Source organism: Martes martes (assembly GCF_963455335.1).
Source record: "Martes martes genome assembly, chromosome: 7".
Lineage (NCBI taxonomy): Eukaryota > Metazoa > Chordata > Mammalia > Carnivora > Mustelidae > Martes > Martes martes.
The window spans coordinates 57,713,943-57,728,975 of NC_137894.1; the positions used below are offsets into that span (position 1 = coordinate 57,713,943).

Sequence of the window (15,033 nt, forward strand, 5' to 3'; positions counted from 1 at the left end):
AGCCAGTTAAGGGGGAGGGGAAAATGAGCCAGTTAAGGTGTTTTTGTTTTTTTTTTCAAAATGCTATCTCGTATTTGTTGTAAGATCATTTTTACAGTGTTTCTCCGACCAGAGAACAGCTCTTGTTGTTCAGATATGCTGGATTATTTCTCCAGTAACAGAGATTAATTAAAGTAGTAATTCAGATTCTATTGATTATCTTGTTAAACCATATCATTTTTTTTTAAAGATTTTATTTATTTATTTGACAGAGATCACAGGTAGGCAGAGAGGCAAGCAGAGAGAGAGGAGGAAGCAGGCTCCCCGTTGAGCAGAGAGCCCGATGTAGGGCTCGATCCCAGGACCCTGGGATCATGACCTGAGCCGAAGGCAGAGGCTTTAACCGACGGAGCCACCCAGGCACGCCCATAATTCTTTATTTAAAGTACCATGAGAATCAATCTCTTTTCCATTTTGATTGTGTGCGTGTTTTAAACATTTTATTTTTAAGTAATATCTGTACCTAGTGTGGAGCTCAGACCTATACCCCTGAGATAAGAGTCTCATGCTCCATGGACTGAGCCAGGTGGGCACTTCTTGATTGTGTTTTGAAAGGAGTCATTTTTGTATTGGTGATGGTAGTGATGGTGGTAGTTGAAATTTAAGTAGTATAAATCCTAAAATGTGAACCCACAAAGTCTGACTTGAGTTTTTGCATTTAGCCATTCTAATCTTGTAACTGTGCCAGACAATTTATTTAACCATTCATGTTTTATTGAACCTTTATTTTCCACAGCCTCTTATATTAGTTTTTGTTGGTATTTTTCCAGGTGTGACCTTAGGATAAAATCCTAAAAATAGATTTACCAGTTACAGGATTGTGTAAATTTATATCATTACCAGGAACAAAATAACTAAAAAACAAATTAACGGACAATAAACAATTCCTGAAAATCTAACACCACATTTAAGTCAAACTGACTTCATTAGAAAAGTAGTTTGGTTTGTTTGTTGATTAACCTAGGGTGGAAGACTTGTTTTCTTTTTATGTCTTGGTACATTTCTCATTCCTTCCATATTGTTTCATCACTGATTACTGTGTTCAGATTGCTTAAAATTCTTTATGTGCTATTAATGTTTTTAGACAAAGCTCACAGACAAATGCAAGATTAAAAACTCACAGGTTACTGTGTTCTTACTCTTAAACTAATCAAAGGAACTAAAGAAATCTAGTGAGCAGAATAGAAAATAATTGTAGTCAAATCTAAAATGAATTGCTACTGGGTGCTACACCAAAATATTAATGATGATTTTGCTGGGCTTGTGGAATTGTAATTTTTTCTGTGCTTCCCAAGTTTGCATAATTTGAGTATACGATTTTAAATGCCAAAAGAAAAACAGTTTTGGTAACATTTTTAATATATGCAATGCTAAAATGTAAGACTTCTTCGTCAAAGAACATTTTAAAATTCTTCCATCATGCTAAAATTAACTAATAATATAATTACTAAAATCTTCTCTTGTTGGTTATAACCCAGACACACATTTTCAAACCTGTGTTTTGTGATATACAAGAACAAGAGTAAAGTTCTTGAGCAGCAAGTAGACCAATAACACTTTTTCCACATGTGATTATTCATTGGGAATCATATTTAAAAAGGTTTGCAGATGGTGCCTGGGTGGCTCAGTGGGTTAAAGCCTCTGCCTTCAGCTCAGGTCATGATCCCAGGGTCCTGGTATCGAGCCCCACATCCGGCTCTCTGCTCAGCAGGGAGCCTGCTTCCTCCTCTCTCTGTCTGCTTCTCTGCTTACTTGTGATCTCTGTCTGTAAACTGAATAAATAAAATCTTTTAAAAAAATTCTGCTAAAAAAAAAAAGGTTTGCAGAACAACACTAAGTTGTCTGTACTCAGAATTACACAGTAAGAAGGGATAAAGGGAGGAGAGAAGCAAAGTCTGTTTCCATTTTCTCTGTAGCTGTCATCTAGCCTTATGTTCTGATAGCGAGCTACAGCTGGAATTATTTTATTGTTTCACCCAGCATCCTTTTGCCTCTACACATTAAATTGCTATAGTAATCTTAGAAAAAGAAAAAGCTACACAATCTCTTAGCAACCATAGGAGAATAATTATTATACCACCCTCTGAGAGTGAAACAGATTTCCATTGTACATTAAATATTGGCATCGGTTACATATAGATAATACAGATGAGCCTATGCCAGCACAATCCTAAGAGCACTGAATGTGGGTGTATAGGACTGCTATAGATAATTTTTTTAAAGCCAGGGAGCATGCAAATGTATGTACAGTCTTTATATCATGTGTTAAATTTTCTGCTCTTGTGAAAGATTTTTGGCTTTTCCCAACACCTAACTTTAGAATATGTCCATGTTCCCATAGTAATTGTTACTTTTAAGGGTTTGTAATTCCGTTAAAAACATTCAAATTTGACTAAGCTGAATACTTTTTTACTCAGTTGTATCGAACTTAAAGTTTTGGTTTTTATTAATTTTAATTATGGAAATAGTGCAGATACGTTCTTGGAAAATAACAAAGTATTTTTCTTATTTGACAAATAAGATTGGCAAAGATAGGTAAGTAGCAAAGCCCAGTGTGAACAGAGATGTGAGGAAATGGTCTCTCTGACATGTACTATTGAGGTGTTTTCAAATGATACATAAGCTTACTAGAAGGTAGCTTGGTAATGTAATGAAAATATATGTATATTCTTTATTCAGTGATTGTATTTATGGGAATGAATCCTAAGGAAATAATATTAGCACTGCACCAGGTTGTGTGTATAAGGACGTGCATTGCAACATATATAATAGAAAGTTGGAAGGAATCTAAAGGTTCACAATTAGTATTGCTTATAGAATAGATGACACAAACAAATACTGAACTTTTTTGCAACCATTTCAAAGCACAAGGTACATCTTTATGAACTGATGTGGTGAGAGGTCCATGATATATTTTGAAGTGAGAAAAAGCACCACATGAATAGACTGTCTATAGTATAAATGAAACCATATTCTTTGTAGGATATGAACCAATACACATGCATTAAGAAGTCTGGAAAGCTCTATGTCAAGTTATAGTAGGTGTTATTCCATGGGGTTGGGATAATGAGCAGAATTTTTCTGTGTAATTTGAACTTTTACATTTATTAGAATTATTTCTTTTGTGGGTGAAGATTTTTTTGTTAAAGACTTTTTTCCTACATTTTAATTCCTGTTACATCAGATTTACTTCCAAGAGTCTATATTACTATAATGTGATCTGATTTGTGGATGATTACATGTTAAAGGTTATTTACATGATACTATACGGCAGCATAATTATAAGCCCTAGGGATAAAATGTAGGCAAAGTCTCGCATTACTGGCTCTTGGCAGAAATATAAATAAAAGAACACTTAGAATATAGGGTGATAGATAAAAGTGGTTTTGAGGAGCTTTAGAGGAGGGAATGATTAAATTGGGGAGTGGATTACCAAAGACTTTTAAGAGTTTATAGCTGACATTGTCAAGAGTTTTTCTTGTGGAAAAATTGAAGATAGTCATTGTGGGCAGTGGAAATGACATGTATGAGGAATCAGAAGTGTGAAATGTAGAATGGTAGGAAACAAGCACATCAATATTTATGAAACCAAAAGATTTGAGGATGAATTAGTATTAGGAGACATAGTAAAATAAAAAACCTATCCATTCATTTGTTAGTTCTTTTTTTCATTCTCAGAGTTTCTTGTTTCCAGAAAGAAAATATTATGTAACTTTTAGTAAGAAGTTAAATAGAAATTAATTATTGTAAAAATTAAATAGCAGATAGGTAACATAAAAGTGCAAGTTATGATAATGCTTGGGCTTGGTGAGACTATGGATATGTAAATTGTTAGAACCACCTTTGAAACGAATTTTTATTATGTAAACTGAGCCATATGTAGGTATATCCTGTAATCTACCGTTTTTATTCCTGGATATTTACCAGAAAAACCTCATGTGCATAAATACCGTAAAGTCTGTAAAAGAATGTTCTTAGTGACATTGTTTGAAATTGCAAAACAAAACAAAAGATAACTGGGGGGAAGAGGGCCCATTTCTGTGGATTTGTGTAAATTATATTTCTTACGAAGGTGTTCCTCAGACAATACTGATTTTCTTCCCTTCCACTCTCCAGTATGTTCAGGATTCCCCAAAAGAGCTTTGATAATTGGAAATCTTAGAAGGGCTCTGAGCAGAAAGACAAATAGATTTGCATGAATAGCCTTCGCCAAGGCTGGAAACAAGGAGATCAGTTAAAGGCCTGCTGATATAACATATGCAAAAAAAATAATAATAATGAGAGAAAATGGATTTGAAAGATACTCAGAAGGTGAACTTGTTTAGAAAACAGGTTTTTTTAATCGACAGAAAGATACTTTGCATGAATGCAGATGGGTTTGGGGCAAGGGCTGAAGAAAGTCTTAGTTCATTATTTCACATACAGAGTAGGGGGAAAATGTATTTAAACCAAAAAGCATATGACTAATTCCCTAATTAAATTACTTGAGTGTTTTAATCAATCTCATTATATATATATATATTTAAATATTGTAATTCTGTATCACAAACAGTTGTGATATTGTTTGTGGCCAGCATAAAAGTAAAGCTCTAGAAAAATTGGCAAATTACTCAATCAAACCATCAAGGATAAGTGTTAACATTCCTTTTATATCCTTTCAATCTTTTATTTTTTTATGGTCATGATAATACTATAAATAAAATTTTGTATACTGACTTCTAAAAACCAAGTGTTTCCCCATATAGTGGATATTAGTCATAAGCCTAATTTCAAATGACTGCTCAATATTCCATTAAGTGGGGATACCATAATTTATGTAATGATTGCCATATTTGGGGATATTAGGGTTATTTCTTCATTTTTATTATTTTACTATTAAAAGTAATTCTGAGAAAAATACTTTTGCCTAAAGCTTCGTCCACTTAGTACCTTTTTTCTTTGCAAGATTCAAGAATTTGTCAAAATGTTTGAATGTTTTAAAAACTTTTATACATTCTACTGTTCACAAATGGTTGTTCCAGATTTTACTCATGTATATAGAATTAGCAGTGAATAAGAATGGCATTTTTACTTACTACTATTTTTTTAAAAACTCTTCCAATATACATCAAAATTTATAATTTGCTGAAGGAGATATAATTAAGTAGTAGGAAAATACTCTCCTAGTTTGTGATTCTATAAAAATGTTAGTTTGTTTCTCACAGTTCAGGGATAATTGGCCTTATTGTAGATTGTAGACTCTAGAATAGATGGGGGAGGGGAGTTGTTTGTTCTTCCCATATAAGACACCTGAAGAATGTTTTCCATATTTTACTAGCTGAGACCCATTTAGGTGTAGTTATAAATTCAGTGATGTAACTATAGTTATTAGGTTAATTCTAGCTGTTTTGGTAAACATTTTTAAGTAGAACTAAATTATTTGTTACCCAAATAATAAACACATTTTTATTTATTTAATAATGAAATAATCAACACTCTTGATAGTTCCCTTTATATATTTTTTTAAGATTTTATTTATTTATTTGACAGACAGAGATGACAAGTAGGCAGAGAGGCAGAGAGAGAGAGAGGAGGAAGCAGGCTCCCCGCTAAGCAGAGAGCCCGATGTGGGGCTCGATCCCAGGACCCTGGCATCATGACCTGAGCCGAAGGCAGAGGCTTTAACCCACTGAGCCACCCAGGTGCCCCAAGAACACATTTCTTTTTTAAAGGGAACTATCGGGGCGCCTGGGTGGCTCAGTGGGTTAAAGCCTCTGCTTTCGGCTCAGGTCATGATGCCAGGGTCCTGGGATCGAGCCCCACATCGGGCTCTCTGCTTAGCGGGGAGCCTGCTTCCTCCTCTCTCTCTCTCTGCCTCTCTGCCTACTTGTCATCTCTGTCTGTCAAATAAATAAATAAAATCTTTAAAAAATATATAAATAAATAATTGTGTTCTTAATCAAAATGAAATGTGTTTTTGCTTCATGTACAGAATATAAATAGAATAAACCCAAGTCAGTAGAGTAAAATACTTGTATTATATAACAAGTTTGTTTGTTCAGATACAAATATTTCAGTAGGCTTATCTTAAATCTTAAAATATTTCTCAATTAGATTGGAATTCAATAAAAACAACCCGGTCCAAATAGTTGTCACCATTAAAAGGATAATTACTTTGTAGTTACTACTGGTATTAGTACTACTTCTGCCACCACTACTGCTGCTACTAGAGCAATTCATGCTTGTTTACAAATTTTAATATTTTGAGTATTCCAGTTAACCCCAAAGTTATTGGTACAGATATATCCAGTTTATAATAAAACCATAATTTAGAGAAGTGAATTGCTTAAATTTTATACCTTAGTTGTATGAGACAAGTTTCTAACTTAGGCCCTTTCTCTAAACCTCCTCCCAGTCCCCCATGTTTTCTTCTATTCAGTCTGCTTACGATTTTTGATAGTTACTTGAATTTTATTTTAAAAACTGTCTAGAACATTTTAATACCTCTCTTGAAATTTTTTACTCTTTCCAGTTTTCATCTTGCATTTTGAAAGAATGTTTGCTGGTTACTAGTATTTAACTTATTTCTAGTAATTAATTTAACATTAACTATCATAACTCACTGGGATAATTGTAATGGAAATTAGCTAAAAAGAACAATTAACTGGGTTTGACATTTAGTTTTAAGTGATATTACATTCTCAAATATATTTTTATTTATTATTTTTTAACAATTTCATTTATTGATTTGACAGAGAGAAAGCAAGAGAGGGAATACAAGTGGGGAGTGGGAGAGGGAGAAGCAGACTCCCTGCCAAGTAGGGATCCTGACTCCAGGCTCGATCCCAGGTCCCTGGGATCACAAACTGAGCCAAAGACAGACACTTAACGACTGAGCCACTCAGGCACCCCTCAAATATATTTTTAAAAGTTCAGTTCCTTTTAGTTTTCAGGGCATTTTCACATATATTATCATCTCACTAAATCCTTAAGAAAATCCATGTGATAAAATAGCATAGGTTTTAAAAGTATTTGATAATTGAAGAAACCAATTCCACAGAAATTAAATGTCACAAGACTACTTTGTTCCAGGGCAAGGACTAGAACCTGCATTTATAAACTAAAATATGTTAGCTATTTTATTAATCTTATTACTTAGTTTTAGAGCACCAAGTTTTTAAATGTTTGATTTTTTTTTTTTTTTTTAGTTCATAAACGTTTGCACCTTTAAGACTTTTAGCCCCGTAGTGATTACTCCAAAGTATTATTTTAAGTTAAGGCAGTGAAAGTATTTCTGTCATTTTTATTTGGCTTTCATAATCTTTTCAAATAATTACACAGTAACAGGAAACGTAATGGCAAATAATTACTGCATTTCTTTAAACAAATTATTTATGAAATTTCAAAAACATGTCATTAGGGCCTGTCATTGAGCCTATCCCCTACCTAAGTCTCATGTGCCTGAGTTGAATCAGCATGTTCAGGCTAATTAATTCTTTCATTCATTCAATAAGATCATGGACTGTGGTTTTCTTTTGATCCCCTGTATCATATAGCACAGCACAGTCCTTGGTACGTGCTTTGTTAACTTACAAGACAACACTTATATTGATTTATTTCTTCTCTGTAATAATTTCTTCATTTTCTATGTATGTATGTATGTCACTTCTCGTTTAAATTTAACATTTTAATTAGATTCTCTCTCTCATGTGGCAGGGTTAGGCTTTTGATTCTTCCTAAGTTGTTTTCTATAAGGAAGCCCATTTTGCTCATAAAGTTGATTTATTATTAATATTATTGTTATTTTATTTTGGCCTGGCTCCCTAATCATTATTATCTGAGTTTGGGGAATTGCCATTTATAGTGATGGTAGTGGTACTTAATGATTTGCTAAATACTTGCTGGACTGAAACTCTTTTACTTTGTTTTTGTTTATATTCTGACAACTAATGAATTTGGGGGATTATTCCCATTAGGCAACAGAAGAGGACACATCCAGTTCTCTAGTGAAAGATCATCTTTTCCAGCAAGAGACAGTTGTTACCAGTGAGCCTTATAGAAGCTCCAGACCTTCTGCCTTTGAAGATCTAAATGCCAGAAGAGTTTACTTGCAAAGCCAAGCCAATCAGGTGAGAAGATTAAATATTTTTCAGTGTGTTATTCATATGTATAGAAATTGGATGTATTGGAGAAGAACATTAAGACTATCTGCCTTTGTCAGACAAAATAAACAACAGAAATCTAGGAGAATGTAATTAAATTAAACCATAAATTTGACTTTACATTTTTTTATTACAAAGGTGAAAAGGGAAAGTATGTTATGGCTTCATTATCTGGGAGGAAAAGCCATTTTAGCCTCTTAGGAACCAAAAGTTTCCCTAACTTCACATGAAGCTTCTCAGATTAGAGATATTATGAAAAATATCCTGAGCAAACATACCTATTTTGGCAAATAGACTGATAAATTTCATTGAGTTGTTTCTTGTAGCTTACCTCAGATACTAGTAATGTACTCCTAAATCAACTTAATGAAAGTGTTTCCTTTGGGTACTCAGTATACAACCTTCTAATTGTTCCAATTGATCTAAAAATGAGACCTAAATAATAGGCTGTAACCCTATTTTTATGTCACTCACAAATGTTATCAAATCTGTTAGACCATTCATGACCCCATTCCTCTTAGTGATAGGAGCAAATGCTTTCATTGTTAAATAAGCATTTTAACTGTTTCAATATGAAGTCATGTGGTTTAAATCGTACCCAGTATATGTCTACAAAATCAGAAGCCAATCAAAGTGCTTTTTTTAGGGGCATCTTTAGGTTAAGCCTCTGCCTTCAGCTCAGGTTGTGATCTCAGGGTTCTGAGATGATTCTCATTTGTTGAATGAGAGAATGGATAAATTCTAACAGCATCAGCTTAGAAGCAAATGATGTTTTGATTCGGTTTATTCCTGGTCTTATTCAGTGCTGGGAACTTGATTAATTTAGGATCACTTGGTGACTTTACTTTGTTACATTATAATTTTTAAATTTTACACATAATGTATTTGTTTCAGAGGTACAGGATGTGTGGTTCATCCATCTTATATAATACCCAGTGCTCAGTACAATACCCTCCCCAGTATCCATCACCCAGTTACCCCATCCCTCCTCCCCTCTCCCCATCCAGCAACCCTTATTTTGTTTCCTATGATTATAAGTCTCTTATAGTTTGTCTCCCTCTCTGGTTTTGTCTTGTTTCATTTTCCCCTCTCTTCCCCTATGATCCTCTGCCTTGTTTCTTAAATTCCACGTATCAGAAAGATTTTAAGATAATTGTCTTTCTCCTGACTTATTTCACTTAGCATAATACCCTCTAGTTCCATCCTTGTCATTGCAAATGGCAGGATTTCATATTTTTGTTGGGTGTGTAATGTTCCATTGTATATATTTACCCAGCGGGGGCGGGGTGGGCGCAGTATGTGGCTTTATTTTAATGACTCAGTGGCATTCCTCAGAATTCATTTTGAGAATAAATACAGCTAGGACTTTTGAGATGCTAGGCATTAAGTAGCTTCTCTCTTTCCCCATTCCCACTCTTCCCCTCTATCTTATTCATACAAACTCAGCATGACCATTTATCTCTGTTTTTCTTTACATATCCATTTCATTCTTTTTTCCTGGGGTCTAGGTTCTTTGTTTCTTCATTGATTAGTAGTGTATTACAACTATTAGAATGTCAGGCTTAGCTCTTCAGTCAACATGACATTCCAACCCAGATCCCTATAGTCCCAAACCAATTCCATATTCTTAATAAGAAGGAAGCCGATTGGTTCAGCTCAGGGAAGGTTTATTTATATATGCTACATAGCTCTCCATTCCGAGGTTAAAGGATGGGTCATTTAGGCAGAGAAGAGATAAAATGTTGCACACTCTACCCAACATTGCCACTTTTGGGCAGAGCTCTTGTTCTAGGCTATCTTATAAGTATATGGCTTACCTTTGTGTCAAGTGCCAGATCCTGGTTTAATCATACTTATGGCTGATTGGCAAGAGAGTGGCAAGGCTAATCATGGCAGCCTTTGAGCAAAGAGATGTTTCTTTTTGCCTTGTGTAAATTTAATCTGTATGTTTTACATTTCCTGCCTAAACTTGTTATTTTGCTGTTTTTCATAAGGTCTTGTTTGCTTAATAGAACCAAGCTAGGCACTGGGAGAAAAATTGTTCCCTGGATAGAAATTTCTCCACCAGTGGGTAAGATCTTGGGCTTCAGACAAAGGCAGATCTAGTTTTAAATCCTGTACTTTTAATTTACTTCAGATTACAAAACTAATTCTCTCCGTCTTACTGTTTCCTCATACGTAAATATCAATGATAATAAAACTTACTCCCATAGTGTTATTTTCGGGGTTAAGGAAGATCATTCATTCATGCAGACATTGATATGTTTTTGAAATATATACATGTGATAAATGCTAGAGCACCTACTATGTGCCAGGCACTATTCTAAGCCCTGACAGTAGCTGTGAAAAAGAAAAATAAGATCCCTAGCCTCATGAAGGATATAAATGCTAGTAAGGGAGATAGATAATAAATAAATTAAACCAATAATATTTCAGATAGTAACAGTGCTATGAAACAAAGTAATGGGAAATAGAATAGTAGGAATATAGAGGGGGACTTACATAGAGCTATAAGGTGATAGGGAAAGTCCTCTGGGGAGCTATTTATATGAAGATATGAATAATATCAAAACAAAATATAATAGTCATGTGAAAATCCAGGGGTGAAGGACAGGATATCCAAGCAGCAGCTTGGTATGTCAGAGAAACAGTCTGATAGACCTGCAGTTTAGTGAGTAAAGGTGGTAATATACTGCAAGTTATAGTTAGAGAATTTAGTAGAGTTTGGATAGAGTAGGCTATTGGGAGGAGTAGGAATTTTGTTCTAGCTTCAATGAGAAGCAATTGGAGGGTTTTTAATCTCCAATTAAGGTCCCAGTTGCATTTTTAAAACATTATTATGGCTTCTGTCTGGAGAATGGACAGTTAGGATGTGGTCATGAGTGGAATTAAGACCAATTTTGAAGCTATTGTTTTCATCTAGGTAAAAGATTTTGGTGATTTGGACTAGACAGAAATGATGAGAAATGGTTAGATAATGAGTAAATTCTGGAAGGAAGAGCCAAAAGAGTCTGGATAATAGATTAGAGTCCAGGATGCCTTCTAAGTTTGAGGTCTAAGCAAGAGAATGAGTAATGATGCCATTATCTGAGATAGGCAAGACTAGGACAATTACCTCTGTTACCACCAATATAGGACCACTCCCATTTCCCACGTCTATTAGCACAGAGTGAAAGACGGACCCAATATCCAGAGGTTGTATGTTAGGACATGTGGGTTCTTCTATTCTGAATGATGTATATCATCATTAAATAAACTCGTGATTATTTCATGGTGAAAAAGATGAATCTCTAATCTTTCTTGTGATCAGATAGTTTTTAATTGTTTACTTAACCGAAGTCCACTTTCCCCACTGTCCTCAGAATTTATAGCCCCTTTCATTTTCACGTTGGCCATTTTTCAAACACATTGGTATTGTCATCTATTGCGAGGACTTTTTTTCTCCTTCTCAGAAGATGAGACTCTTTTTTCTTTTATAGTGTTTGATTGTCTTGATTTGTTCTGTCAAACACATGAGTGTTCCCCCAGTACCTAGAACTGCAGTTTATATTGATATTCTTCACATTTTCCCCTCGCATAAAGAAACCTGGTAGTATTTCTTCCTGGTGTTTATCGTAAATAAAAAAAAAATTACTGAAAGCAACACATTAATTTCAGAGAATCGTTCTGCTTTTACTTTGGAAGATGACTTTCATTCTCGTATTTAATTATTTTCAGATCAGTTGTTAGAAGTGTTATATGTGTTTTCATGTTTAATAATTTTATCTGACCTCTGTAATTGTCTTAGGAAATCAAGAAGACTATTTAAAATGAGATTTTTATAGTATTTTGGTGTTTTACTAAGTGCTTTTGATTGCAGTATTACACTGGAGCAGAAGCAATATCTTTAGTTTTTGTCAGTGAAGAAATTCATGCATAGAATCATTAAGTACCTCTGAATGTCATTAGATTAATATTTGTTGATTGTAAGAATTCTGAGGTTATTTACAAATGTTAAATGTTTTTTCCTCCTGCCTTCTTCCTCTTCTCCTACTCTTCCTTTTTATTCTAACTCAGATTAAAGTATTCCCTTTTATGGTAAACAGGCAGCTTTATATTTCATTAAATCTGGTTAAGTATGGCCCCTTGAACCTTATCATAGCTGGTCTCTGCTGTATGCTGAGTACTATTGAAAGCACTTCTATAACTCATATTGCTCTTCACAGCAACCCCTATGACAAACTGCCTCATTTGGGGGATAGAAATTATCTGTAGTTTATGCATGTTTTTGTCTAAGTTTACTATGAAATTTTATAAGAAATGCAAGAAAAATTAATTGGTACAAGAAGGAAAAACTAATTTTAAGCCAGTTTCACTTTGAGAAAAATAATAGCAAAAATAGAGGCTGAAAATAGTTTGCATACCTTTTCCAGGGATTTTGGAATCAAAACAATCCATCTGGAGTCGTTATTTGCTCATTAGCATCTAGGCATCCTAGGAAATAAGATAGTTAAGATTGGGTGTATCCAGTTTAATATTTTTAAATACAAAATATGTTCCAATATCTTGGGTGATGGGCAGAAAAACTCACTAGTGGAGGAGAGTGGGATATACGAACATCCTGAAGTAGATCTGTGATTCATATAGTTGAGCAGTGGGAAAAAGCTTGGTGACTCTGACACAGAGTTACGATAGACTAATATCATCCCAGACCCTGGGAACTTATCTGGCCTACCTTTCTTGGCTGAGAGAACTATAAGCTTTAAGCTACTCTTTTGACTGATGGGAGAGAAAAGAACTGAGCCCTTCTCCCAGCATGGCAATGATGGTAGTAGTGGAGTGGTTGAAGAATATAGTGGCCTTGCAGAAAACTACAAAAGAATGCTAGGTCACTGCAGAGAGGGAACTAAACAACATTTGGCAGGCAGCTCTTAGCATGGGGATTTTGAACATGGCTTCTGGAGCCAGACTGTTAGGATCTAACTTCCAGCTTCTTTACAACTTTTCCTTGTCTCTAAGATTGATGTGACATAGAGAAACAAGGGTTATGTTTTATGAGTTGTATAACTAGACATTTAATTACACATTTGCTGATGTTAAAATAAGTGAACTCAGTTTATTAGGGATTAGAGTGGAGTAGGTATTCTCCTTTAAAGCTACAGTAGATATTAACTATGCATTTAATAAGTAATTACAGAGTTTCTTAACAGGAATAATGCACACAGTCCTGTTATAGTGGTATACCACTTGTCCATTTGAATGTCCCCCAGTAGGCCTCACAGAATGAATTTCCCATATTACAGAGTCTGGCCTTAAACTTGAAGGTCAGAAACCATATTTTGTCAGGATGTTAAGACATGTGTCATCTTTCATGGCATAAAATAATCAAATTTAAGAAAAATGTTTACTAAAAATTAGAATGGAAAATTTAATTTAAGCTATCATGTGGACTGTAGTACTAGTAGTAGCTTGTTTTAGTACTTCGTCTACAGAAAATAGATCTTCATGAGATACTAGATGATTGCCAGAATCTAGTTTCATGCACACATGCTCAACAGAGTACTTAACATGCTTTGGATGTTTAATTGCCTTTGACTGGAGAGCTTGATGGATCCTTCCCTGCAACAGAATGGTCTTGCCAAAAGGACTAGACAAGAAGTACAAAGAGTCTGAGATTTTCATCCTGGCTAACAGGTTAATCTGCCATTTCTATGGATGCTGACAGAAGATAAGACTGGTAGATGAGAGACAAAGGGCATATTACTAACAGCACAATAAAGTAGCATGAGCTTCATGATTGTGTTGGTCCCCTGGCCTTCTAGGCCCCCTGGGGTTGGTGCTGAGATGCTCGGTAGATGTCGCACACTCAGAGAGTTTGCATCACAGCATTGGAACCCAAATATTTTTTAAAGGACAGTAAGTTTTGCCTGACTTTTGCCAGGGAGGGAGACAGTGTTGTAGTCATACTGGATACTAAACAAACCTAACTGAAAACTGGGAAGACACTATACTTCAGTGGTTTCACTTTACACACATCTTGGCATAGAAATAGTCTGAAACAAAGGCAAACAGTGCCTCTCCTCACCAGATCTGCAGAAATGAGACCTCTGGAGAATTGTTACTTAACACTAGCTGTAAAAAACACTAGGTTTTTCCTCAAGATATGCATAGATAGGGATTGTAAGTATTTGTCTTTGACTCATTTTCTGTGCTTCTATAGGCTATTTAAATCCTTTTGATGGATAGGTACATTCTTTCAAAATGTTAATGCTCTCAGTCAGGTATTAGGTCAGTTAGATCTAATAGGCCTAGAAGCCATTATAGCTCTTGTACTCAATTTTGCTTACTTTCAAGTTCCTGAAGGTCATTTCATTGTGGACAAATAAAGGCACATGTATCAGTGAGCTTCTGATGGAAGATTTATGACATATTTAATACATAGAAAACAATATATATAATGAACACCTGAGAAAACAGCAAACAACTTAAAGAGCACCCCCAGTCCCATCTCCTTGTTTTCATTCTAGAGGTAACCATTACCTTGGATTTTATTTGCTTTGTATTCCTGTGCTTTTCTTGGTGGCTCAACCACTTATTTCTTCTTCTCTAGCCAGTGGATATTTCAGTTGTTTGCATGTTTTTGTTGTTATTAGGCATACTGCTAGTACAAACTTTCCTGTTCTAACTATTCATATGCAAGACTTTCTTCAGCATGTATAGGAAACATTGACATTGATGTGTACAGAGACTCTGAACAAATTAGACAAATTAGTCTATAGGATTCACGTATTCTAGGAATAAGAGATATTGAGCATTTCTAAGATGATAGAAATAGCTGTGATTTTTCCTTTATAAAATGATTTTAACTAAGTGA

The 15,033-nt window shown here is 34.7% G+C and overlaps 1 protein-coding gene across 3 annotated transcripts in view; it reads left to right on the forward strand.

The window, feature by feature from the left end:
- SPRED1 (sprouty related EVH1 domain containing 1) overlaps window positions 1–15,033 on the forward strand; it is a gene marked incomplete at its 5' end in the record, with an annotated part of 123,717 nt that overhangs the window by 97,220 nt on the left and 11,464 nt on the right. For all 3 annotated transcript variants that reach the window (XM_080808324.1, XM_080808323.1, XM_080808322.1), the window contains one exon: window positions 7,995–8,147. In XM_080808324.1, coding sequence (XP_080664450.1) covers window positions 7,995–8,147 — 153 coding nt within the window. The remainder of the gene's footprint in view (window positions 1–7,994; window positions 8,148–15,033) is intronic.